Consider the following 25,679-nt stretch of genomic DNA (forward strand, 5'->3'; position numbering starts at 1 on the left):
TAGAAGAAGGCCTTGAGAAAGCCGAAATGACTTGATCCTCAAGGTGCATCTTTTTACAAATATGCAGTGAACATGTATTTTGTTCGCTTCTCTCGATGAACAAAAACTTGGCGTTCAAGCTTAAAATTCTGCTTCGAAACAAAGACACAAACATAAACAAGGCAATATATCATCAGAGCTTACTGAAGTACAGTGGCAGTGGTATTCATAAACGATTTGAGCTGCCATTTCAAACGGTAATAAATTAAGAATTATTTTGAGGGTGCAGTAAATAAAAGTTATGTTGTACGTTACAAATATACTTGGGTGCAATGAGGTAGAAACTCACGATTGAAACTCCACAGGATGGAGATCATCTTTATCTCTATATATATACATATATATACTTCAAGTAACACCCCATTATATAACTCAGAAGCTCTATTATCTTCCATACGTTGCTCAATTGGATTATCATTGCAACTAGACATACAATAAGCGTTTAGCGAGCTTCTATAATTGTACATGTGACATCATTTACTGAATTAGCTCCTTCGCTGCTGGATGGGTCTCCACTAGGACTCGTTCTCTTTAGTAAAAATGCGGGTCGTCTTGGTGAAGGAAGGGCTGCATCATTACCTAACATGGAAACAACTGCTGACATGGTTGGCCGGTCAGTGGCAAATTCTTGCACACACAAGAGTGAGATTTGAATGCACCTTATAACTTCACTAACAAGGTAAGATTCACCTATAGATGAATCAATGACTTCCACAGCTCTACCTTTTTTCCACAACTCCCAAACCTGAAAGTTGTTTAAACATCATCAAGTAAGCATGATAAGTAGGGAGTATATTATAATAGTCATTGTTTGCTAATAGCTAGACTTGCATCCTTACATGTCCAACCAAATTTGAATTAGAATACTCCTCATGGTAATAACCAGCATTCTTTTTGCCAATAATGATTTCCAGCAGTAAAACACCAAAACTATATACATCAGACTTTATTGAAAACAGTCCTTCCATTGCATATTCCGGAGACATATAACCACTGCAGAAAATAGAAAGTAAATGTTAAGCTTCATTAAATAGCATTTATATTGGGTAGTGTTCAGTGTTAAGAGTAAGATAACCCATAGGGTTCCGGCTTCTCTGGTATAATATTAGATGCTAGGATCTGCTAAACTTTTTAAGTGAGTCCACCACATCACCACAATGTAATCAAATGGCTGAGAATAAAAAAGATACAAAAATCAATTTTCTTGTTGCTGTAGCATGTCTTTCTCTCCCTTGCTCTGTAAACCAACCCAGAAAGATAAAAGGCAGGACCGCACGAGGAACGACCCGATAAGACGCCAAGCATGAAAGATTTTGTTGAAGAGCTAGCCATTTGAGTAAAGACAGAGAAGAGCAATGACGAATTTGGAGAAAGAGAAGCTATTTTGTCCCTTGAATCAGTTAAAAATTCTAACACCATTTTTTAATCGAACTGAATTCTCTATTTCCTTATTCTTCCATTTTTGATGGACCATTCTTTATTTCTTGGGTTTGCTTTTCTTGCACCTTCGGTTGAAAGATCTTACCTAGAATCACATTGATTACATACAAGGAAAAAGAGAAAGGAAGATAGGAGAAAGGATGAGACCATCCGTTTGAAGGAAGAAAAAAAAAACTCAGGTGACAATGAAAGAAATAGAGAAGGAAAGAAAGGAGAGAGGAGAGGGGAGAATAATTTTCTGCTTCAACATGAATATTGGGGTGCTGGAAATTTTTCATCTTGAACCTTTAGATCGTGGTTTGCTGATGTGGCAGCCTTATATTAAATATAGCAGATCCTAGCATCTAATATTATAGCAGAGAAGCCGGATTCTAACACATAACAACATCTGCTAATTTTGGAGGAAACTTACTATGTTCCAACCACACGATTGGTATTCGCTTCACTTTGATCCGCTCTAAATATTCTGGCCATACCAAAATCCGCAATTTTTGGGTTCAAAGAATTATCCAATAAAACATTGCTGACCTTTAGATCTCTATGGATAATTCTTAATCTCGAATCTTCGTGAAGATATAATATCCCTCTAGCAATCCCAAAGATAATCTCGAAACGTTTTGTCCAATTTAAAAGTGCTCGCTTTGTTTCATCTAGATAGAGTAAGAATTATAAAGTAACTAATTGTTTCTTGCTTTAAGTTACAAAGAATAATTTTGTGTGTGTGTGTGTGTGTGCAGGCTTGCTTTGCTAAGAAGGTCCATTCCTTAGCTAAGGAACGGATTTCCATATTTTGACCACTTTTCGATCACATATTCACATCTTAACCATTTAGGTCCTAATGTATAGATCATCTCTGTAAATTTTCAGCCAAATTGATGATCGTTAAGGTATCAAACTCGATTAAATCAATGAACGAACCAAATCTGTCCAACCTGAACCGTTCGTCTTCATAATTGTAAATTGTAGTTTTAGATGCCATAATGATCATCGATTTGGCTGAAAATTTGTAAAGGTGATCTATACATTAGAACCTAAAAACTGAACGGTTAAGATATGAATATGTGATCGAAAAGTGGTTGGATTTGTTCCTTAGCTAAGGAACGGACCTCCTTAGCAGAGAAGGACTCTGTGTATGTGTGTGTGTGTGTGTATCAAAAGAAAAATAAGACTTACTAAAGATGAAAGAGTCCAAACTTTTGTTTGGCAAGTATTCATAGATTAGGATCTTCTCTTCATCTTCAACACAACAACCAAAAATCCTGACAAGGTTTCTGTGTTGGAGCTTTGCAATCAGAAAAACTTCATTCTTAAACTCTTCAACTCCTTGGTCAGAAAATTTGGATAGTCTTTTTACCGCTATTTCCTTTCCATCGTAAAGTATGCCCTGAAATTAAAAAGTGAGTAGCTGAAGTGAGCGACGCATACACCGGTTTTTCCTTTTTTTATGATTTCATACATAATGTAAGGGGAACTACCTTATAAACGGAGCCAAAACCTCCTTGTCCAAGCTTGTTTTCAATGGAGAAATTGTTTGTGGCATTTGCTATTGTTTTTAGATGAAAGAATGCTAACTCTGAGTTTATTCTACTATCATCAAAAGCTGTTCCACCAGAAGATTCTTCGAAGTAGGTTGACCCAGCGGTAAGTTTAAATGAATATTTATTTCGTCTACGCTTTCCTATCATCAAACACAGAACAATTTATCTTTATAACCTTATTGCCATTTTCATACATCTCTTGATAGTTTATAAGATTAGTTAGCCTTATGAGGTGATATTTCGATAATAATGCAAAACAGGGGAGTTGACATAACAAGTGAGGTGAAAAATGTTGATGAATGAATAGAAGGCGAGATCAAGTTTATTTACCTTTCATCTTCATACTTACCAACCAATAAAGGATAAGTAAGAGAAGGAAAACTACAACAGATCCTAGTGAAATTGCCAGTGTTGCCTTCTTGCTAAGAGAACCGCTTGATTTTGCATATTGAGCTACAATGGTATGGAATAAGAAATCATCAGTTTTGGTGATTACTGAAGATTAAGAACCAGACCAAACAAAAAAAATCCAAACAATAGAAGTAAGAAATCATCAGTTTTGACTTTTGGTGATTATTGAAATATAAGTTTTAGAGGCAGAGGAACATAACAATGAGTAACCAATAATGGATCACAGAGGAAACTCACTGGTCACCTTGGTTTCATTGGCGGCAAACGGCCGTTGTAAGATTGAAGTGGCTAGGGTTCCTTGATGGAGATGAGCTAGTTTTAGGCCTTTTTCCTACAACAAATAAGTTTTGTGTAGTATTATAAACTTAGGGCATCTCCAACTGACTACTTATTTCAAAATAAATTTAATATTTAGCTCATTTTAGGCTAAAATTCTACTCCAGCAGAATACTTAAACAAAAGTTAAATTTAACTTTTGTTAAATTCTCTAGCTATATTTAGCTAGGATGAGGATGCCGTGCAAGAACAATTTATCAAACACCCTAGCTCACAAGCTTTCAAACTCATATTCACAAGTGCTGTAGACGAGTCTGATACCTTTACAAATGCCATTTTCACAAACCCTTCTCCATTCCGACATGTAGACGCTCCCGCTTTCCTAATGCACCCACCCAACCCAACTCTCAAATACCAATCATGAGGCGATTTGGGTTCGAACCTGGGTAGGCATGTGCAAGCAAACTTATAGTTCTTGTATGGGTCACAGTTACTATTTGGACCGCACTGTCCGTAGTTATCACACCACTCATTCGGGAAGGGACTCAAGTTAATCCATTAGTTTTTGTGATCATTCCACACCGGCCGTTGAAATATTCCTGATTCATCTGCCACCACCCCCCCTGTGAACGTGGAGTCATTGGCAACAGCATACATGAAGGATATCTCGTCTTCATTGTTGACAGAACGTAAATTGCTGACTCCAATGGTAATGGTCAAGTCGGGTAGACCACTCAATCTGTCCCCTATCCAAGGGTCGTCCCGTCACAATGGGCATCCACCCTTGTACATATACAACTGCGGAACCCCTTTTGGGTCTATCCTCAATGTACGGCTCCTGGTTCCAGGGTCATCTTTTGACTCCCATGATGTTAGGAACAAGTCTAATCTGGACCGCCGACTCAGGCCCAGCTTCATAGTGGAAATTACAGTATCTGAGGGATAATCAAAACTTTCCCACACAACTCTTTAGGTACCATTCTCAAGTAAAACAGGATTTCCTGTATCCAGAAACTTGGCTGTGAAATTGTTTGAAGAAGAGAGAGTAACGTTTGCTGACCAAAAAGGGGTACTTTGGTGCTTTCCGTGTATGACAAGGCCTCCATCACCATTAGTCGATAGCACTCCAGAGGAATCATTGACTGGGTGGTCTCTGTTCGCAACCCAAACAATGATTTTCTCTGGAACTTTGTTAAACCAAACTCCAACGTAGCAATGCACAGCATTTCCAGGGCTGAAGAACCCTAGTGCAAAGATATTCCTTCTAAAGACTAAAACGTCCTAGTCTCCGATGGGTTGGTTTGGCGTAAGGGAGTCAAGGGGAACCTGGCAAATGCTGCTTGAGGGGAGAAGAAAGGAGATAAGCAATATTTGGATAAACGCTCTGTTACTAAAACTCATGGTTAGTTTTTCTCAATGAAACTTTTGTCCATGTGAATGTTTGCTACGGCTATTTCTTTGTGCGTCACTTATTTCAATTGGACTGACTTCAGAAAGTCAGAAGTCAATAAGTGACTAGTGAGTCCATTAGCCTCACAAGTTTAGTTCAATAACTCTAACTTGCAAGCACGTACCATAAGAAAATTAAGGACGGGTCCAAACATTTCAAAAGTAATGGTGGTACGTAGTTATGTACACGGGAAGAAAAGGGCAAACCTTTTTCGAAGAAGAGCAAGTGTAGGTAAGGGTCACCATTTGGCTCTTTGGCCCTAAGCTCACCCCAAGCCCGCCCGGCCCTTGCATTATAGCTGGCCGACCCGACCCTTTTTCAAATAGGGTAGGGTAAGGGCCATGGAAATAAAGCCCGGCCTATTTGAGCCCATAAGGGCCAAGCCCGGCCCAGCCCAGCCCTTTAAGCTAGCCCAAACAAGCCCTAATATTTTCTATTTTCTAAATATGTTCTTCTTTTTTTTATCCACATACAACTTATCTCTTAATTATTTTGTAATTGATTTGAGAAGCTTTACTTTCTTTAATATTTATTTTCTTTGTTTAACAACAATTGATTTTGAAAGATTTAGAGAGATAATTAATTGTGTTAACTACCCTAACTAATATGTATAAATGTTATTAAGATAACTTGTATCAAAAATGTTATTAAGATAACTTTCATAAAAATGTATATATTAAAAATAAGGTCAATAAAAAAAATGAGCCTTAGATTACTCATTGAGCTTTATTCGGAAGGCTGGCCCGACCCGGCCCAAACCCTTTTGACCCTAATAAAATCGGCTTTAAGAGAAGGTAAGGACTTACATATTGAAGCATCGGCCCAGCCCAATCCTAATTTAAATTTCGTTGACTTTAACTAGGCCCAGCCCAACCCTACCCTAAGCCCTAAATTTGAGGTTGAGCCGGCCATGATGACACCTAATCTTAGCCGATCACAATCATCCATTCATGTTGTTGAAAAGTCAACATTGACAGCCACTTATCTTTACTATTAGAAATGGAAGCGCCTGTTTTGGTGTCAAAGGGCTTCACCAAAAATTAAACTCCCTATATTGCCCATGATTTGGAGAACAGTTCAACTTAAGTGAAAATATAAGGGAGGGATAACAACGTAAATTACACAAAAACAAATTAGAAAATATAAATGCGGAATCATTGAGGAAAATAGAAATTGCCAGCAGTTAGCACGATCTCCTTGAACAACGACTGCCAGGGCGCACGATTGGAGACCGAAGACGGACGTAGGAGATGATCGGCAGAGACATGGCTTCATCACTATTCACCCCTCTTTCAATTTACGGTTCATATAAAAGGAGAAAAGGGAAAGAGGTGCATGGCAAAATAAAACCCAGAAAGAAGAAAAAATTAGTATCAAAATGGGTGATTCCATATTCATTTAAGGTATGTATTGATTTGGTCTTCCATTGATTTGGATATCCTATTTCTGTTATATTTGGTTTTCTCTGTTACTCATTGGAATTGGATTATCGCTATTAGGTATTGTGTGCAGAGCGGGATTCTCAATCAAACCCAAAAGGCAGAGTAACATATGTATCAACTTGGGCGACACTGTTGCAGATTCAGTGGAGGTCAGACTTAATGATTGTTCCACATTTCGAATTTCATTTATTTGGGTTTTCGTTTTCGATTAAAGTTCCATGTCTTAATTATTTCCATGGGTAAATTTCAAAGAGTTGGTCATTACCAAATGCTGCTCATGAGCTCTTCGTGCAAATTATGCTTGCAAGAAATTAATCCATTAGGCAAGAGCTTTCAAAACAGTTCCTGTTAGCTCTTTGTTATCGTTATGATTTCAATCCTCTTTGTTGCTGCTTGGCTTTCATTGTTCTGTAAACAGATTGTAGAGAATACTTCCTGAGCTTCCTAACCAGTAGAAGGTCAAAGGTACAATCTTTGATATTTCTTATTCTTTTCTTATTTAGAGTTTACCTCTTTTTTTTTCTTTTTCTTTTTTGGCTAATTCTCTTTTAGCATGCTTAGTAATCGTGTTGATTTAGTTGGCTTTCATCTTTTACATATTATTATGGGCCAGGTTTCTTCATCACGCTTTCACACGCCTAATGAAGACCAGGTAGCTTAGCATTATACTTGCTTCCTTTGATAGATAGTCTAATAATTGATAGGAACCATTTTTTCCAAATAATTTTTTTGGCTTAATGTGGTTTACTATATAGGGACCTAACCATCTTCATTCACAAGAGGCAGAAAGGCAAAGTAGAAATAATCCCCAGGGAGAGTCGACACAATCAATGAGTTCACAATCTGTTTATTCGTTAAGTATGAGTATTACATTTGTAGTCTCAGTTCGTGTAGGATTAAGAGGGTTGTTTCTTTTTCTAATTTGAATTTCTAGCGAGGGTCAAGGCTCTTCTATGCCCCCTCCCCCCCCCCCCCCCCCCCCCCCCCCCCCCGACTAAGTGTACTAATTCGTTTCATTATTAATAAAAAATTTCTCGCACCGTCGAGATTTCCTTAAATAAAATACAGAAACTCTACCTCAAAATAGTTGCTGCAAAAACATTACTCTACCTCAATATTTTATAATATCTGTATAGGATAAGAGTTAGGTAATATGCAACAAAGAAATTATATTGCACTCATGAGTAATATTTCAAACATGCGTAGCAAAAGAGGAAGGACAATACGCACGCGCAGGACTATTATTAAGAGAAGAGGTTTTGTTAACCAAAATCAAAAATTTTGACAGAAATAACTTTAAGAGATTAAAATACTTTAAGAATTAATTAAATCACAAGGGCTATTATGACAATTACAAATTATATTTTTATTAATTAAAATATACAAAATAAATCCCACAACCCACTTTTCTTTCTGTTAGTTTTCTTCCATTATCTTTTCTTTTTTATTTTTTGAAAAAAAAAAAAATTTACTTGCACATGCAGAGCATGTGTGGAGGAATGCTAGTTCCAATAACATAAACCAAACAAAAAAACTCACCATCAACGCAAAACCCAGAAACCGGGTCCCACGTAAACCCGGAGTTACAGATGCACCTCCGCACCCCATTTTGAACCGGGTCGGATCCACACACCGACTTCCCGTCACAATCCGACTGCGCACTACACAGCGGCTCCCTCGGCCCCACCCATTGTATCTCCACTCCCGGTTCGGGCCACCGGTTCACCGGAAGAACCGGATCCAAATTCACAAAACTCGTATAAGCACTACAACCCGAGTCCCTGACCCGAATCACATACGACGTCGACGACCCGCCCGCCCGAAATGTACAGCAAATCGGAGCCTTCTGGCACGACCCGACCGCATTCGTGTTGTTCGCATACGTGTGGCAGAGACTCGACGACGTGCAGTTCAACGGCGACCGGAGAAGAGTGTTCGTACAGTTGAGGTACAAGATGGTATTGCTACTGGTGACGTTGAAGGGGAGGGACTCGTTGAGCTGGATTCCCTGGTGGGTGATATCCGACGTGACGCAGGAGTTGGACGACACAAAGCTGGAGGGGCGTACGACGAGTCGTTGGGCGGAGGGGGAGATGGAGGCGATGGGGTAGGAGTTGTTGAGGGTGTCGAAGAGGAGGGAGCCTGCCGCCGCGTCGCAGCGGATCTTGTATGACTGGTCCCCGCAGGTGGGGGAGGTGCTGAGAGGGTAGGGGACGGTGGTGTTGCCGCAGGGTGGGCAGAGCTGGACGGAGAGTGAGGTCCACGCGCACGTTAGGAGCAGCAGCGACGCCGTTAAAAGGCGGAGGTTGGGAGAAACGGACATTTTGGAGAGAGGTGGAGAGCAGTTAAAGGAGTGAGGGTGGGGAGGTTTTGGGGGTTTTAAAAGACGGTTGAGGGGTAGAGTTGGAAGGAAAAATGAGGAAAGATTCGGCGACTTTTTATTTGGTGGTAAAAGGAATTTGTCGCTTTCTGACATTTTTGAACAGATAGTTTTGGATTCTTGACCCAAAGTACCAATTGCAGCTTTCTGACATTTTTTAATAGAAATAGTTTGGGATCCTTGACCCATTTTTGAACAGAAATAGTTTAGGATCCTTGACCCAAAGTACCAATTGTCGCTTTCTGACATTTTTGAACAGAAATAGTTTAAAGTACCAATTGTCGCTTTCTGACATTTTTGAACAGAAATAGTTTGGGATCCTTGACCCAAAGTACCAATTGTCGCTTTCTGACATTTTTGAACAAAAATAGTTTGGGGTCCTTGACCCAAAGTACCAATTGTCGCTTTCTGATATTTTTGAACAGAAATAGTTTTGGGTCCTTGACCCAAAGTATCAAAATGGGTCAAGTTATTCTCACTTACCCCTTAGACTACTCACCCAATTTAAAACAAAAAGACAAATTTGACATCCAAACAATTCTCAGACTCATTCCCGTCTCTCTCTCTCTCTCTCTCTCTCTCTCTCTCTCTCTCTCTCTCTCTCTCTCTCTCTCTCTCTCTCTCTCTCTCTCTCTCTCTCTCCAAAAAGCGATTTCGGAGGCGAAACTCTCTCCCTCCCTCCAAAAAGCAATTCCGGTTGGTTTCGCCTCCGATAGCCAAAGCTATGCAGCAACTGGCACAAGACATCCAACACAAGCACCTCTTACCGAAGGATTCCGGTTCCAATTCTAGAGAGAGATGTGTGGTCCGATTCTAGTTCCAGTGATGAGGTCGAAGAATCCGATGGTTTGGGTGTGGGATCGCCGGTCTTGAGGTAGATAGGAGCTTTCATGTGAGAATCGGCGGATATGGTCCTCCTCGCTCGTCGAAGATTAGAAGTCGGCTATGGACTGCACCGCCATTCCTTTCATTGTCGGCGATACTACAACAGAAAAGCTAATTTGCGAGGAACAAGTTTGTCACTGAATATCGAAATTTCCTCGCCGTAGTGTTTCCGCGAGGAAAACATTTTGGTCGTTAGTTCCTCGCAGTAGGGTGGTTCAAGAAAAGTTTCCGCGAGGAAAATGCTATTTCCTCGCCAAGCTCTTTTCATGATGAAAATATTTTTTTTCTCGCCAATATTCTTTAGCTACAATTTCTTTCCTCGCCTAAGCTCATACTTTTTCCTCATTGAGAATTTTCGAGGGCTAGAAAATAGTCGTTAAATATATTTCTCGATAAAATAGATTTCATCGCTAAACAATTATTTCCTCGCTAATGATAAATAATAATTTAGAAATTATAAATAATAAAAAATTTAAAGTACACTTTTTGAGACGAAAATAATTTCATCGTTATAGATAGCTTTGGGTGAGAAAGTTTTTCCTCGCTATAACCTATCTTCAATGAGGAAATTTTATTTTCCTCACACTATACATCCTTTTAGCGAGAAAACCATTCCTCCCTAAACGTACTCAATAACGAGGAACTTTACTTTTACCATTGTAGGTTCTCTTGTCCATAACAAGAAAATTCATTTTTGTTGCACTTGTTTGGTTATGGCGAGGAACAATAATGTAGATAATAAAGATGAATAGACAAAAGAAATATATATTAAAATTAAAGTAATAACTCAAAGTATTCCCTTACAATAAGTACTAATTCAAAGTAGTTAGACCAAATACTATATACTAATTCAAAAGAGTTTAGGGATTGTCCTGTACTAAATCCAATATAGAAGTAACTAAATCATTTGGTTATTGGCGGTGAACTAAATCATAGGCATCCTCCTTATTACTTCCCCAAATCTTAGAATCTTTTCTACTGAACTCGTCACTAGAAATGTAATTTCTCTTTTAGAGGTTTTGTATAGGGCTTTAGCACCTGCAGATTTAAAATCCATCAAAAATTAGTCCTACCCAAAATTAATTTAGTAGTCATTAATCAATCATATCCATATGAGTATGACCTTAAAATTAGTTTGCAGAATTGCATAACATCAATCCAATAAACCAGCTAGGATTGTAACATACTCTGTGAAACGTTGCTTCATCTCATATGTTATGACCACTCAAATCTGGTGGTCAATTTAACACATGATATAAATAAGTTGTATCCAACATCCTAACCCAAAACTTTTCTCCTGTAATAGAAATTATGATGTTACTGGAGTACTAATTAACTTTAACATATGGGATTCCTATATGTAAAACAAGGTCTCAAACTATGATGTCACTGGAGTATTAATTAACTTTAACATGTGGCATTCTTATAGGTAAAACAAGGACTCAAATTTAAGAAAGGAAAAGTGCATGTCAATGAATGGAAATCTTGGCTTAAATGGAAGAATAGTGCAACTAAACCTCCAATATCTTACCGAGGTCTCTTGATCCAGAAGTAATTTCAAGGCCCTGTGCATGAAGCTAGCTAGCAATAGTATAACCGAACCTCCAATATCTCATCGAGTTCTCTTGATCCAGAAGTAATTTGAATTATTTCAAGGCCCTGTGCATGAAGTTGGCTAGCAATAGTACAGTCAATGATATGTCAAAAGCCAGATATTGGGATATCCATACAGCAATCAATATGAGTAGACTGTCATCTTATGAGAATAACACTGTATCTGTTCATTCCATTGAAAAAAAAAAAAACATTGTATCTATTCCTCATCCACAACCCACTACCAAATACTCTGTTTTCATACAAGTAATACTAAGACATGCAGTGCAAGAAAATTTTCTATTACTCGGAACTATGACCTTTTAGTACTTCTTTACCCTATAATCCTTGTTAGAAGAAGTTTTAATTACTCGGTGGAGTTAAAATAAAGAAATGAAAAGCATTCAAAAGTGGAACTGAGCTAATGTGTTACAATGTCCAGAGCTTGTAATTATGAAGAACCCTATCAAAGAAAAAATCAATTCAAAAAGACACAATGATTCAAACAACACTTACAATTAAAGACTGCAAATTTCATGCTCCGACCCTAATCTTGCAAAGTAAGCAAGCAAATATTACAAATTTAGTAGCAAAAGTTGGTACTAACTGAAAGCCTGACGAAATATAACAAGGTTCATAGTCTATAACAAATATTGCATCTGTAAATTTGATAAATAACAAGGTTCAGGGTTCAAATATGATTCACTTGATACTCAATGCATACTTAGCAGATTAGAAGGTAGGCAACAAAATTTCCATTGCTTAGGTATTGAAAAGGAGAAAAGAGACCCTCATGACATGTTAAAGGGGACAAGATATTATGCTAAAGGAAGATGACAGAATAGTCAATATAAGAATGAGCATTGGACTCACCATATATGAGAAAATTGTCCTGCATTTCCCTGTGCACAATCTGTTTCATTCATAAAGAAGAAAACTACAACCCGATTATCATTAGTCACTGAGAATTAACCCAACAAAATACGAGAAATCCCAAACCACACCAAAATCAGAAATCACAAAATGCAGGCACCAAATTAGAGAGTGGGAATGCGAATTGACCTAGTGGAAGTTGAGACCCGAACTTGAAACGTGGGACCAAATATGGTAGCAAAGACCCAATTCGAACCCAGAATACACTACACCAAAAACCTTAACATACTACACTTTTTGCACAACGAAAAAAAAAAGTGTTGTGTGATGAAGGAAAGTGCATCAGACAACATGTTTACTAGACTTGCGTTGTATAAGGTGGTTAAAATTTTGAAGTCTTTACCTAGAAGGTCATTGCACAACGGTTACAAGAATAATATGTTGTGTGAATAAAAAAAAAAGTTGCGGCATATTTCCCTCCTAGATGGACTCAAATTTGGCTCCAAATTGTACCCTAGATGCCACTAAATTGTACAACAGTTTAGTTACTTGTGTTGTAGGAGTATACTTGCAAATGATCATATAATGGTTTTTAATGTGCCATTGTGCAAATGAGTGGCAAAATTTGGAGAAGTCTCTAAAATGGCTTTCATTCCCCCCCAAAATGAGCAAATTCGGCTTCCATGGTTGTCTTGCTTGCAACTTTCTACAACATAGTGAACTATTTCTGTTTTGTGAATGAGAAATGCCTAGCTTAAGCGCCAAAATTGACATTTTGAATGCACAGGCGAGAAATTTTCATCTTTCGTTCCCTTAGCTATTAGCAATTCAGACAACGTATAGATACATTTACGTTGTCTGAGTAATAAGGGGGAAAAAAACAAAGTTAAGGCTAAATGGCTCAGACAACTTGGTCACACTTAGCAACTCCAACAGCTTCCCTATAATTTTTGTATTATAGAGAAACAAAAGTCAAACCTTTAGCCTATTTTTCTTCTCCAACTCCAACAGATTCCCTAGTTTACAGTAATCTATAAAATCTTCATATTCTTCTTTAAAATTTTGGAGTTTGATGTAAATATAGGGAATTTGGTTTTCTCTCTCCTCACTTTCCTTAAAATAGAGATAGTTATAGAGAATCTGTTGGAGCAAAAGAGGCTTATTTTTCCCTAAAGTAGAGAAAAATCAAAATATAGGGAATCTGTTGGAGTTGCTTTAAACAAAGTTAATGCCTCGACCCTTTTTCATGTCTAAGAGAAAAACCTGGAGCCTTTCTTCACTCGGGCCAAAACCTGGAGCTTTTCTTCACCATCTTTCAAGTCTGAATTAAGGTTCTGCGGGGTTCGATTTGGCGGTTTTTGTTCTGCTGAAAATGGGGATTGGGTTCTCACCAATCGAGTTGGGTTCTACTCGATTAGGGCTCAAGTTGGGTTCGATTTGGGGGTTTTCCATTATGCTAAAAAGGGGATTGAGTTGGGTTCGAGTTGAAGGAGGAGGAAAGGGGTTTCACGGGTTTAGGGATTGTTGCTCAATTCCTTTCGATTGGTGAGTTAAATTTGAGATTTCATTGCTCTTATTCATTGTCTTTGTTCATTGTCATCGGGGGTCCCAAAACGATATGTTCTATTTTGATCTTAACAACATCAAGAGCAACCTCGTTGGCTCTCACCTAGTCGAATCTGCTCACTAATCGGTACCAGTTTCCTTTTCTCTTTCTCTATGTGTTTCGGTTTGTTTAAATTAAAGATATGCGGTTGATTTTCAAGGGTATTGAGCTTGTTTATTTGCTGGGTTTCAGACGAATAAGAAGATGCAAGAGGAAAGGAGAATCTTGGCCAACTTATGGAATTGTGTTTCCGATGAGGATGGTTTCGAAAGCCAAATGCTTTCGCGGTATGAGTCCTTTGTTTTTTTTTTTTTTTTTTTTAAAAAAACAAATTTTGACTGGTGGTTGTGGATTGTTGTGGGGATTTAGTTTTATTTTTGTGATTCAATTAGGGCATTTTTTGTTAAGCCTGGTTGTGTAATAAACCTAGTTGTGTGATTAATGGTTGATGGCGTATAGATTAAATAGGCTAGATCAATTGTGATTTTCTTGTCCCGGAAAATCACTTCTTTACTGTGTGAGGTTGCTGAGAAATCCAATAAAGGTTCAATCTGAGTTTATTTTTTGTATCTGGACTCTATCTAATGCACTTAGTGTTGTTAGGTTTTGCCGTTTGTGTCTTTAATCTCAATCACCAGCTGAAGATTGGTTTGAATTAGGTATCAACTGATGAAGTTTAGAATGTCTTCCTGTACATTATTCATTACTAGTTTTACGAGTTTTAGACCTCAGCTCCTACAACTCCTAGATTTAGTATTTTAAACTTGAAAGCAATCTTTGCTATATGTTTATATATATACATGTATGTCTATATATATTATGTTATCATTGACCAGTATGAAGATGCTTGCTCTTATACTTCTATGTCGTAAGGTGATTCTATTCTCTACTCTCTCTATTCTCCAGCAGGAGTTTCCTCCTTTCCCTCCAGGTCCATCTCTGCTCTTACTCTTTTCTTCAATCTTGTGTTCATCAGATTGTTTTTTATTTAATCTTGCTCAGTTATCATCTTTGATTGTCATTTATTCTTCTTAATTTCATATCCAGTTATGATTAGATATTTTGTAAAGATCCAAGATTCGGGGGCTCCAAGTTTGTGAAGGAGATGGGGCTCAATCATCGAGCTGCACTATATCTCCAATTTCAAAAGAGAGGCTTTTGGGTATGTCATATTTTCTTAGAATCTGAATCTATTTATGGGTTTTTGTTCTGGCATAGACCCATTACAAGGTTTTTGTTCTCGTCCTTATTTTTTCTTTTTGCAAGTTGAATTATTGATTTTGATTCTTGTTGTGCTATTTTGATGGTCAAATCGATTTTGTTCTGTTTTATTTAATATGTTTTCAAAAAGCATGCTTCTCAGTCAATATTAGAAGACTCTCTGTAAGTCAATATTTCGTTGAAGATCTACTTCTACTTATTTACAGTTTTGTTGAATCTTTGCTCTATTTTTCTTAGTACTCAAGTGTGGTGTAAAGGTATAACATGTTTCCGTTTCAATAATTGTAACTTGTGCACTTATTGACTCCTGCATATCTTTTTTAGCATGGTAAGAAGACCACTACGCTCTTTGTTAAAGTCAAAGTTAAAAGACCACATAGGTTGCTCTATCTAATTGATTATGATCATGTCCTACTCAAGTATCTGATGGTAGAGATTGACTCATTGCTCAAGAAAAAGCATTGCCATGCACTACTTAGTTTGGATGAACTTGTCAAGTTATTTTCTGCTAGTATATGCTTGCTTTCATGTTTGATGATTGGTAATTAACTTTGCTATAGATTGCTATAGATGATTGGTGATTAACATCTGGTTGACTCTGTGAAGCAAAATTTAGACACAGAAATTAGATATTGATGGGAAGCTAATCTCTGTTCTTTTTCTCCTATACAGGTTGGTGAACAAAATTAATGTTTCTTTCTCCTATGCAGTTTCGAGCAGGTCTCTTTTGCTTCACAAATGAGAAATAGCTGTAACATTTCAATTAGGTATTACATGATGTAGACCTCTTTTGCTTTCTCTATTTTTATTTTTAAGAGAGAATTTTTGCCCTATGTTTTAAAGTTAAGTTCTTGTGGGTGATGTTTTCAGCATGTTTTTACATACGAGTTTCTGGTCACATAAACCTGGTGGAATAATTGTCTTTCCTCAATGAAGCTTGGTAAGTTAATATTCAGATGGGTACACTTTTGTTCAGTTGAGGTTTCACTTTTCCATTATTCGCTATTTTGTTTTGTTTGGAAATGCTGAAGTACTAAAATTTTGGGAACCTCCTTGGTTTAATATCTCTATCTGATTGTATTTTCTTACTGATTATTAATTTCTGTTTGCAGGTGAGACAGGGGAAGAATGGTGTGGAGGAAGTTTCGGAATTGGGTCCTCTCTGAGACTTGGCTTTGCAGCTCCTAAAGTGACCATACTTATAGCTAATTAGCTCACTTGCATCATTTGATGTTTGTAGGAGAAAGATATTGAGGGGTTGAGCTTACTGACCATACTTGGCTTGAGTGAATCATACATGATGAGGTACTTTGTGCTAATGAATTAGTGTTCTTTTCCCAATTATCCTGTTGGAATCATTTGTATTGATTGGCATGATTGCCTTTATTTTGGATAGTCTTGTATGCTGACAGAAATTCTTTTTATTGGTCATTTGCAATTCAAGTGCACCTAATGTTATTGTTCTTTTTGATTTGTATTTCTTTAGTCAAGGTTACATATAGTGAACATACTGATATACTGACCACTGTGACTCTACAACCAGCTTGGTAGGTGCCTCCTTTTCTTATTCTCAAAAGCTGATCCTTTTGAACCACCTCTATATGTCGTTCATCTTATGAATATCCAATACTCAATAGAGATCTGCATTGTTTTCTCCATAGAGATTCCTTGTAGTCTGTAGACATTCAGATGCATTATCATTTAATGTAGTTTGAATTATTGTTTTGTTGCATGAGATTGATGCATGCCTACTAATATCATTTATATTTCGGTTTCTTACAGGTAATGTGAATGACAATATTACATACATTTGCTATTAATTGCTTATGTTATTTCAGTTTACTAGTCTTCTGAAGATCAGTTATTGATTGTCAACCTTTTTAACATGTCATTACCATACATATATATCAACATTATATTCTAATGATAGCATAGCCTGGATGATTTTGGAAATAGGTACAGTCTACTACTTTGGATACATGGCTGCCAGAGCAGATTGCTTTTATGGAATATAAGAGCTCGCTTTAGCCTCCCTCCCTATCTCTCTCTCTCTAACTTGTTTCTTTCTCTATCTACCGTATGTGCGCACTACTCATTCCCATATGTGTTGCTAAATCGTACAGGTACCATCTTATAGCATCTTGTTAACATGACTCTCAAAATGACTAGCATTCCTGAGGCAACTGGATACAATGCATTGCTCTGCTTTCATTGTAGTCATAGTTGTTTTTTTTTCCTTCTCCTTCTATCCCCCATAAGTTTACTGAAAGTAGTTCTTTTAGAAAAAGTCACTTCACATTTTATGCTTGGGATGACTTTATTCAATGTCTAGTGACTTATCATATTCAAATTCTTTATCATGTTAACCAACATATTGTGTTTCACTATGTAGCTTTGCGTAATGAGAAGGCAAACAATTATTGGGAAAAAGGTTGCCACCAAATGCAGACAGAAGTGCGATCGAGAAGTTTATTCGTGCCAAGTAATTACTAGATGAAGATAATTCTGATCTTTATGAGGAACTTGGATAGTTAGTTAATATATATATATATATATATATATATATCTCTCTCTCTATGAGCAATTAGAATGATTTTTTGAGTTTTAATGTATGGATGATTGGAAAATACATCCTTTATAGTACATTGGATTCTTTAATGTATGAATTGGAGTACTTCAATTGATGAATTGGATTCAGATTCTTTCCAATATTGATAGTACTATTATTTAGGTAATAATAGAGTATTAATTTTGCCCAATTTGGTTCACACAATGATTAAATAACAATCATACCATACTAATACTCTACAAATCGTTGTGTGAGGCATCATACAACAGGAGCAATTGAATTCTGTTGTCGTAAAAGTTAATCACACAACAGAACCAATTGAACTCTGTTGTCCTAAAGTTAATCACACAACAGATATAGTCCAAGAACTGAAGTTTGAAGATCAATCAGACAACAGACAAAATAAAAAAATGTTGTCTGACACGCTTAACATACAACAGCTTAAAACTGGCACTGTTGTCTGAAGACAGCGCCTCAACTGCTGCTCAACTGTGCTTGGCATCTGCCGAGCTATCACACAACAGTTATAACACATACATGTTGTCTGTGTGTTTCTAACACAATTGTGTTCCACCGTTGTCTGATTTTTCATCAGACAACGGCTCACTCTACAACGGTGGGTCTCCAAATCCCACAACGGTTTTCTGCCATTATCTGATAAGATTTTTGGTGTAGTGATAAGAGAGTAATTGGTAGTGCAGTGACAGAAGATTGAATTGACCTAGTATTGACATCTCCTTGTCCTGGACTCACAAGATAATCAAAATATAGGTTGAGTTCAAATCGAATTGGGCATTCAATTAGAGAGCATTTAATTGAAATTACCTCAAATTATATATACTATGACATCTCACATTTGGATTTAGCAAAAAATAAAAAATCGACCTTGATTAATCAAGCTCTACTAGAATGATATACAAGGAAGAAGAAAGAAGAATCTAATGTTACTCACTGAGATGAGAGCTTCAAAGATGGTAGATCCAAAGAGGAGCCTCAGAGACAGAGACAAAGCTTCATCAGACTATGAGAGGAGAATGGCAAGGTTAGAAAAGGGCGCTTTCTTTTTAAACTTTGAATTAGCGCTTTCTGTTTTTCGATGCCCGCCTTCGATCATCACCATGCCCCTTTTTTATTATCTTTTCTTTTTCTTTTTTCTCTAATTCTTTGGTATGCCGCTTATAAAAACAAAAATAGATTTAGGGTTTAGGGTTTAGGGGTTAGGGGTTAGGGGTTAGGGGTTAGGGGTTAGGGTATAGGATAAGTTTATGATTGTGAATAGCTTAATGATTTTTTATTTGAATATTTAGTATCATTATTTATAAGTAAATACTTAAATCAGGCACATTTTGCATATGTGGAACTGTGGTCCATCAAATTGAATAAGAAAGACATTCATTATTGAACGACAGTATCTATGTACGTATATACAAAATCGGTTGTATCATGAGTCATTGTCATGTTATCGTGGTAAGAAATATAAATTCATGCCATGTATGATGCAGTGGTTCTTAAGTCAAAGAGATGTAGTAGAGGGAAACTCAATTGCAGAAAACGGGGAAGTGAAAACGAGTCATTCATATTAATGTTTACAAATGAACATATCAAATTAGTATCGTCAAGGACAATCGATTATCACTAACTTGTTTATTAACTATGAAATCATTCATACAATACCGCCTTACGGTTTTAAAGAGGTCCATGATATTTTAAAGCAAAAATATGAATAATACTTGTGTATATGAATTTTAATGATCATGAAATCAAATATGTCAATAGTGCATTCCACACTTAAAAAAGAAAAGAAAAAATGATTATGACAAATATAAACACCTAGCACATGTCATTCATTGGTAATCTTATTATATATTTATTTATTGCAGGTAAACGTATTTCTTCATCTCAAATTTTCTCATTTCTTCGCTGTTCAATTTGGAGGTTCTTACACAATTTTCTGAACTAATAACGATGAAAATAGTTATTTCCTCGCTAATTGCTTCTTTTGACAAGGAAATGGTTCCTTGTAGAAAACAGTTTTTTAGCGAAGAAACCATAGTTTTGTTGTCATTGGATTTGACGGATCATACTTAGTTTTTCGCTGAACTAATAAGGAGGAAAATGGTATTTCCTCACTAAATGCTTCTTTTGGTGAGGAAATGGTTCCTCGTAGAACACAAACTTTTAGGGAAGAAAACATAGTTTTGTCGCTGTTGAATTTGGCGGGTCTTACTCAATTTTCTACCAAACTAATAACGAGGAAAGCGTTGTTTCCTCATTATTGCTTCTTTTGGCGAGGAAATGATTCCTCTTAGAACATAGACTTTTAGCGAGGAAACCATAGTTTTGTCAATGAATTTGGCTGGTTTTAATCAATTATCCGCAGAACTAATAACAAGGAAAGTGTTATTTCCTCACTAATTGTTTCTTTTAACGAGGAAATGGTTCCTCGTAGAACATAGACTTTTAGTGAGAAAACTATAGTTTTGTCGCCAATGAATTTGGCGGGCCTTACTCAATTATCCGCCAAACTAATAACGAGGAAAGTGTTATTTCCTCGCTAATTGTTTCTTTTAATGAGGAAATGGTTTCTTGTAGAAAATAGACTTTCAGCGAGGAAACCTTAGTTTTGTCGCCATCAAATTTGGCGGATCCTAAACAATTTGCCCCCAAACAAATAATGACGAAATCATTATTTCCTCGTTGAATGTTGTTTTTGCGATGAAAAAATTCGTCACTGAAGTCTCATATTCTCTCGCTAATAACCTGACGATTTGAGAGACCAAATTGTGGTCACCTTTAGTGATAAACTGAAATATTCGTCGTAGAAAGTGATATATAGGGAGGAAAATATGTTCCTCGTAAAAAACCTAATGGCATTTAGTGCGGAACTTAATTATTCCTCGTAAAAATGTGACATTTATTGAGGAAAATAAATTCCTCACGAAAAACTTGGTCGCTAAAGAGACTTTTTGTTGTAGTAAGGATTGATTATTTTCTAGGTTTTCGTTCTTGTATTTTGGAAAGGAACATTTGAAAGATATACAACTGAGTTGGTTATTAGAGGCTAAAGGATATGTGAGCACCATTACTGCAACCAAAGTCGATGGTTCTCGAATCCATTATTCTAATACGAAGTTGAAGACAACAGAGCTCCAGCATCATACTATGATTTGTGGCAAATGTTTGCATGCAGTAGCAAGTCTGCAAGTGCTTGGAATTTAGATTCTTTAATTTTATATTGTTGATTTGGTTTAGTGCGCTTTGATCTTTGTGTGACATTGATCTTTTAATTGAATTAATGTAATGCAAAAAGTTCAATCATGTTTCCAGCTTTCTATGTAAAGTTCTATTGTGAAGCTCATCTCTGTAGCATTTGTATAACAACAAGTACCAAACCTCATCTCTATTTGTTTGTTTTTGGGTAAAAAGGCCCAGTAGGAAAGAAAAAAGAAAAATAAAAGTCTACTGGGGAGCAATAGACGTCTATTGGGGGGCAATAGACGTTTTGAATTGATGTAATCCCTTCATTATTTTTTCTTTAATCAAAGTTTTATTTGTTTAATTTTAGGAAGATTAGTTCTCATTCCGGTGACCGAAAGTTCTATTGGAGGACAATTGGCGTCTATTGGGGGGCAATAGGGGGCAATAGAAGTCTATTGGGGCAATAAACCTTTTTGGCGACCTATAAGATCTCTGACGACCTCTTTGGGGACCTCCGGCAATGTTTTCAGAAAAGTTTGGTGGGCGGCGGTTGGTGGCCAGAATCCGGCGACCGGTGATCGGAATCCTGCAGCTGGTGACTGGACTCCGGCAAAGTCTCCTAAGGTTTCTCTCTCTCTATCTTTCTAAGTAACAAATGGGTGAGGGTAAAATAGTCTAAACAAAATATAAAAAAAACAAAAAAAAAAAACTTAATGGGGTATTAGGGAAAACTTCCTTAGAGTGTTTTGGATAACGGGAAATTAAAAAAACTTAATAGGGTAAGTGGGAAAAAAAAATCCCTAGAAATGGGGTAAATTGACAAAAACCCAATAGTTTTTTGGGTTTAACTTGTGACTAGTTTTCTTGCTAAAACATTATGCCGGAAATTGATTTTTTACTTCATCGACTTTTTATCCAAGATCTGATTTTTCTTCTTTTGTTTTGAAAAATTTTAAGAAGGATATCATTTTCTATGATTTTCTTTTGTTCAAAAATAGAAAAGAAAAATCAATAATAACGGAGTAAAATTAAAGAGATCAAAATTAAACGTTGAAAGAACAGAGAAGCGATGAAAGAGATTAAAATACAACTATCGGCCAAAGAGGCAAACTCCTATCTCATAGAATGTATGGTTTAAAAAAGAAAAAAAATTCCAAACATGACTCAAAGTGTGTGTCATAGCCTCATAGCTCAACATCTTGTCGTATGAATACAGAAACCAAAGCCTCATCATACAGTAGAAACCCATATTTGTATTGGCGCGTGAGGCGCGTGTGTCTCTGGACACGAAGATAAGTCGTGGAGAAGAAATTCGTGGAACTTCATTCGTGGAACTTCAGTAATTCCACAAAGATGAGTGGTGCAAATTCATTTAAATGCATGTTCCTGGTTCCCTGACAGTTTCTGTGGAGGAATGTATGGCATGGTCTTCTCTCACTACTCCAGTCTCTCATCTGTACGTAGGCTCCGTTCTTCAACAAAATTTATTTGTGTACGACAAGATGACTAATTAAGTTAAGTAATTAGAGGCTTAGAGCTAGCTAGGCATGCAAACGTCATTATGGTTTTGCAATGTTTGCGTCATAAACTAGGAATTAGTCCACATATGACGCATCAGATTCACAGAAGCTACTGCAGGACAGATAATCGACGTCGACATACTTTTCCATATGTTCATACCTGGCAGCTTTTTTCGATCCCCGGCTATTCTAGCTTTGAATTACGTACATTATGTGTTTCTAAAAAAATGTGCCTGATTTTGGTACGGCTAGGTTTTTGAAGCCTAATGATTCTAATTGGACTACAGTTGGAGGCACATTTGGATACAGTGCTCTAGAGCTAACATAAACAATGGAACCAAATGTGAACTGTGATCTTCATAGCTTGGAGTCGGTGGCGGAATCAGAAAGTTATTTTTGAGGGGGCTCAAAAAAAAAATTATATATAAAAAAATACATAAAATATATTTATTCTATTTCATTAAGAGCGTAGATATTAAAGTATGTATTAATGTTTTTTTTTCAAATTTGATTCCTTAACATGCATTTTTCTTTCTTCAAGCACTAATTAATAGGTTGTAATCTCATACATCAAGCAATTTATTAATATTTTCCTTTAACAAAGCATATAAAATTCAGTAATTAGGAAAGTGGTGGTGGTGGGGGGGGGGGGGGGGGGGGGGGGGGAATAAACTCCCCAATCCAGAAAGCATCTACTGGTTGTCTAGTTTCATTATCTGTAATACTTATGGTAATTCTTTAGTTGCAGCATCTAGGGTGTTGGGTTCTACAGGTACATTAACTGCGGAAGCTACTGCATTAAGAGAAGGTCTTCATACAGCTGACCTTCAAGGATTCAATCAAATTATATTGGAATGTGACTCCAAGTTACTCATAGACTGCATATGTGGCAGGCTACTGGTCATTGGACTCTGATGATTTTAATCCGAGATATTAAAAATCTAGCTAAGAAATTTCAAGATACTATCTTTATACATATACATATATATATGTATATATATATATAAGCTAATTTTGTAGCCGATCATCTTGCTTCGTTAGCTTATAACTTAATAATCCTAGAATTTGGTTTTTTCTCCTTACCCCTTTTAGTGTACCCAGCGTTCCAGTTGGATCAGCTGGGAATGGGTGTTTGTCGTGATTTTCTTTTTTCGTTGTAATTTTATTTTGTCATCAGAAAAAAAAAATTTAAGGTAGTAAAATGAATTCAGTCAAGAAAGTAAAGCAATAACCAAATAAAATAAAATAAAAATAAAAATCCAATGAGAAAAAAAGAAAGGAAAAAAAAAACAAAGAGGGGAGAGAGAGACTATAGGGGACCCCAAAGCAAAGACTATAGTGTAGCTTTGGTTAAAGAGCTATATATATATAGTTGGGCAGCAATTCCAGTGGGAAAGAAGCACAAGTGCAGATATGGAGGAGTGTAAGCCCACTGAGATCAGCAGCTGGAAGATGTTTGGAGGGTACAATAAGAAATACAAGCATTTCAGTCCTACGTACACTGGACTGCTCCATGATCTTCCACGTCTATGTCCCTCCTTCCCCTTCCCCTTCCCACAAATTCCCCGTAAGTGTTGTTTTTCCATTTCCAAATTTTCATTATTTTCATACCCAAATCGACTGATTATCTGGGTTTTTTTATTTTGATACCCTGTGGGTTATGTGGGTAAATTTATTGTATTTTAAGGTATCAGTTGTTAAGGGTTTTGCTCTGTTTGTATCTAATTTTTCCGGAGTTGTGTTCTTTGTGCATGTCTTCTGCTTTTTTGTTGTTGACATATACACACGTAAGGATAGACAACCCAATTGAGAAACCTGGAACTGTGGCTTTCGATCAGTGTAATAATCGAATATTTTTCATACCTCTTTCTAAATGGAAGCAGTTACGCGCTTAATTGACAACTTTGTCTTCGATGAAAAATTCAGTAAAATTTTGTGTTATGTCATTGTTGTAAGCTTAACATCTTTTCATTAGTTTCTTGGGAACCTAATACATCTCCTAGTAAGTCGAGTTCCCTCGAATCAAATCAGGATTTAATTATCTCGTGAAACTATGGTGTTAATCTTCACAGCTTGAGCGAGGCAACAATTCTGTTTTATCAATATTATACGACATATATGAGTCAGCAGATTCTATCAGTATTATTTCCATCGCTAGTAGATTTTTTTTATTTTATTATTATTTTTTATTTTTATTTTTTATCTTAAGTTCTCATCAACGGCCTTTCACTTACAAATTGGTAAGCATATAACCTATCCAGGAATGTATTTGTCTACTTGACCATGTGGATTCAATTTGTTCATTTCACCATATATTTCAATTTTATGAATTGAGATTAAACTCACGATTAATTTGTTCATTTCACCATATATTTCAATTTTATGAATTGAGATTAAACTCACGTTTACATCTAGTGCGTAATCATAGATCAAGACCTGAAGTCTCTTGATCGGATTATAGGGAACCACGAGAGTTACATAATCAAAATTGCAACTAGAAGTTTCTCAAAGCTTATACAATTAACAATAGCCAGAAGTTTCTCAGAGTTATACAATGATATGAAGAAATATTATAATACGTTAACAACACGCTTTTCTCGTATGTAGAAATCAACCATATCTCCTTCAAATAGATATCCACTTGAAACTTAACAATAATATAACGTATTATACTTGGAGAAGATTTTTGCTATCTCATATAGCACTCTAATCAAAGACTATAACGTATGTATATATTATCAAAAGATTTTAATTTGCCACTAAGATGATGTCTTGATGAGACTATTTATCAATATAGGTTAAATACTGTTTACTCCCTGAACTTTCAGGGAAAAAACAGTTCAGTCTCTCGGTTTTTAATTTCACACGTTTACGCTTTCATGTCTCAATTTTTGACCAATAGGTCCATTCTGTCCAATCTGTGTGTTAAGTGGCCCACGTGGCAGGAAGTTAGACGCCAACTCAGCGCAATGTTGTCCAGGTGGAGTGTGAGACCACCCCCCCAAAAAAAAAAAAACCTAATCTAATTGCGCTCAACCCATATATCAAAAAATCTTGCCTCCCCTCTGAACGCCACTCAACCCTCACCCAGTACTGAACCCGACACAATCCTCTGCTCAATCTTCTATAATCGGGGATGAAACTGTAACCCAAGTCGTTCCCCAGACATTTCTAAGCCGTCGGAGGGGGAAGTATCGAGGTGGAGACATGGTTGGGCACGACCCAGATCTGTGGGAAC

The 25,679-nt window shown here is 36.7% G+C and overlaps 1 protein-coding gene and 1 long non-coding RNA gene across 5 annotated transcripts; one reads left to right on the top strand and one right to left on the bottom strand.

Moving 5' to 3' along the window:
* Positions 1 to 236: 236 nt before the first annotated feature.
* LOC112194415 (G-type lectin S-receptor-like serine/threonine-protein kinase At1g11410) lies at positions 237 to 8,935 on the bottom strand. Of its 3 annotated transcripts, XM_040516148.1 has the most exons (8): positions 8,136 to 8,935; positions 3,666 to 3,752; positions 3,348 to 3,470; positions 2,955 to 3,157; positions 2,653 to 2,863; positions 1,892 to 2,129; positions 879 to 1,032; positions 237 to 784 (listed from the first exon to the last, which is right to left on the bottom strand). In XM_040516148.1, the coding sequence occupies exons 1-8, from the start codon at positions 8,917 to 8,919 to the stop codon at positions 482 to 484; spliced, it is 2,103 nt and encodes a 700-aa protein (XP_040372082.1). In that variant the 5' UTR covers positions 8,920 to 8,935; the 3' UTR covers positions 237 to 481. The 3 variants fall into 3 exon arrangements, with proteins under 3 accessions (XP_040372082.1, XP_040372083.1, XP_040372084.1); XM_040516149.1 differs by lacking the exon at positions 3,666 to 3,752; XM_040516150.1 differs by lacking the exons at positions 1,892 to 2,129; positions 2,653 to 2,863; positions 2,955 to 3,157; ... (1 more) ...; positions 3,666 to 3,752; positions 8,136 to 8,935 and adding an exon at positions 1,565 to 1,690.
* A 6,129-nt stretch (positions 8,936 to 15,064) lies between these two features.
* On the top strand, positions 15,065 to 17,685 carry LOC112195138. 2 transcript variants are annotated; one of them, XR_002934377.2, is made up of 5 exons: positions 15,065 to 15,095; positions 15,827 to 15,921; positions 16,003 to 16,094; positions 16,267 to 16,459; positions 17,547 to 17,685. It is a non-coding gene; the product is annotated as an uncharacterized LOC112195138 (long non-coding RNA). The 2 variants fall into 2 exon arrangements; XR_005807767.1 differs by lacking the exon at positions 17,547 to 17,685 and having other exon boundaries at positions 16,267 to 16,602.
* The last annotated feature ends 7,994 nt before the right edge of the window (positions 17,686 to 25,679 follow it).

The sequence above is a fragment of the Rosa chinensis genome, chromosome 3, assembly GCF_002994745.2.
Source record: "Rosa chinensis cultivar Old Blush chromosome 3, RchiOBHm-V2, whole genome shotgun sequence".
In the NCBI taxonomy this organism is placed as follows: domain Eukaryota; kingdom Viridiplantae; phylum Streptophyta; class Magnoliopsida; order Rosales; family Rosaceae; genus Rosa; species Rosa chinensis.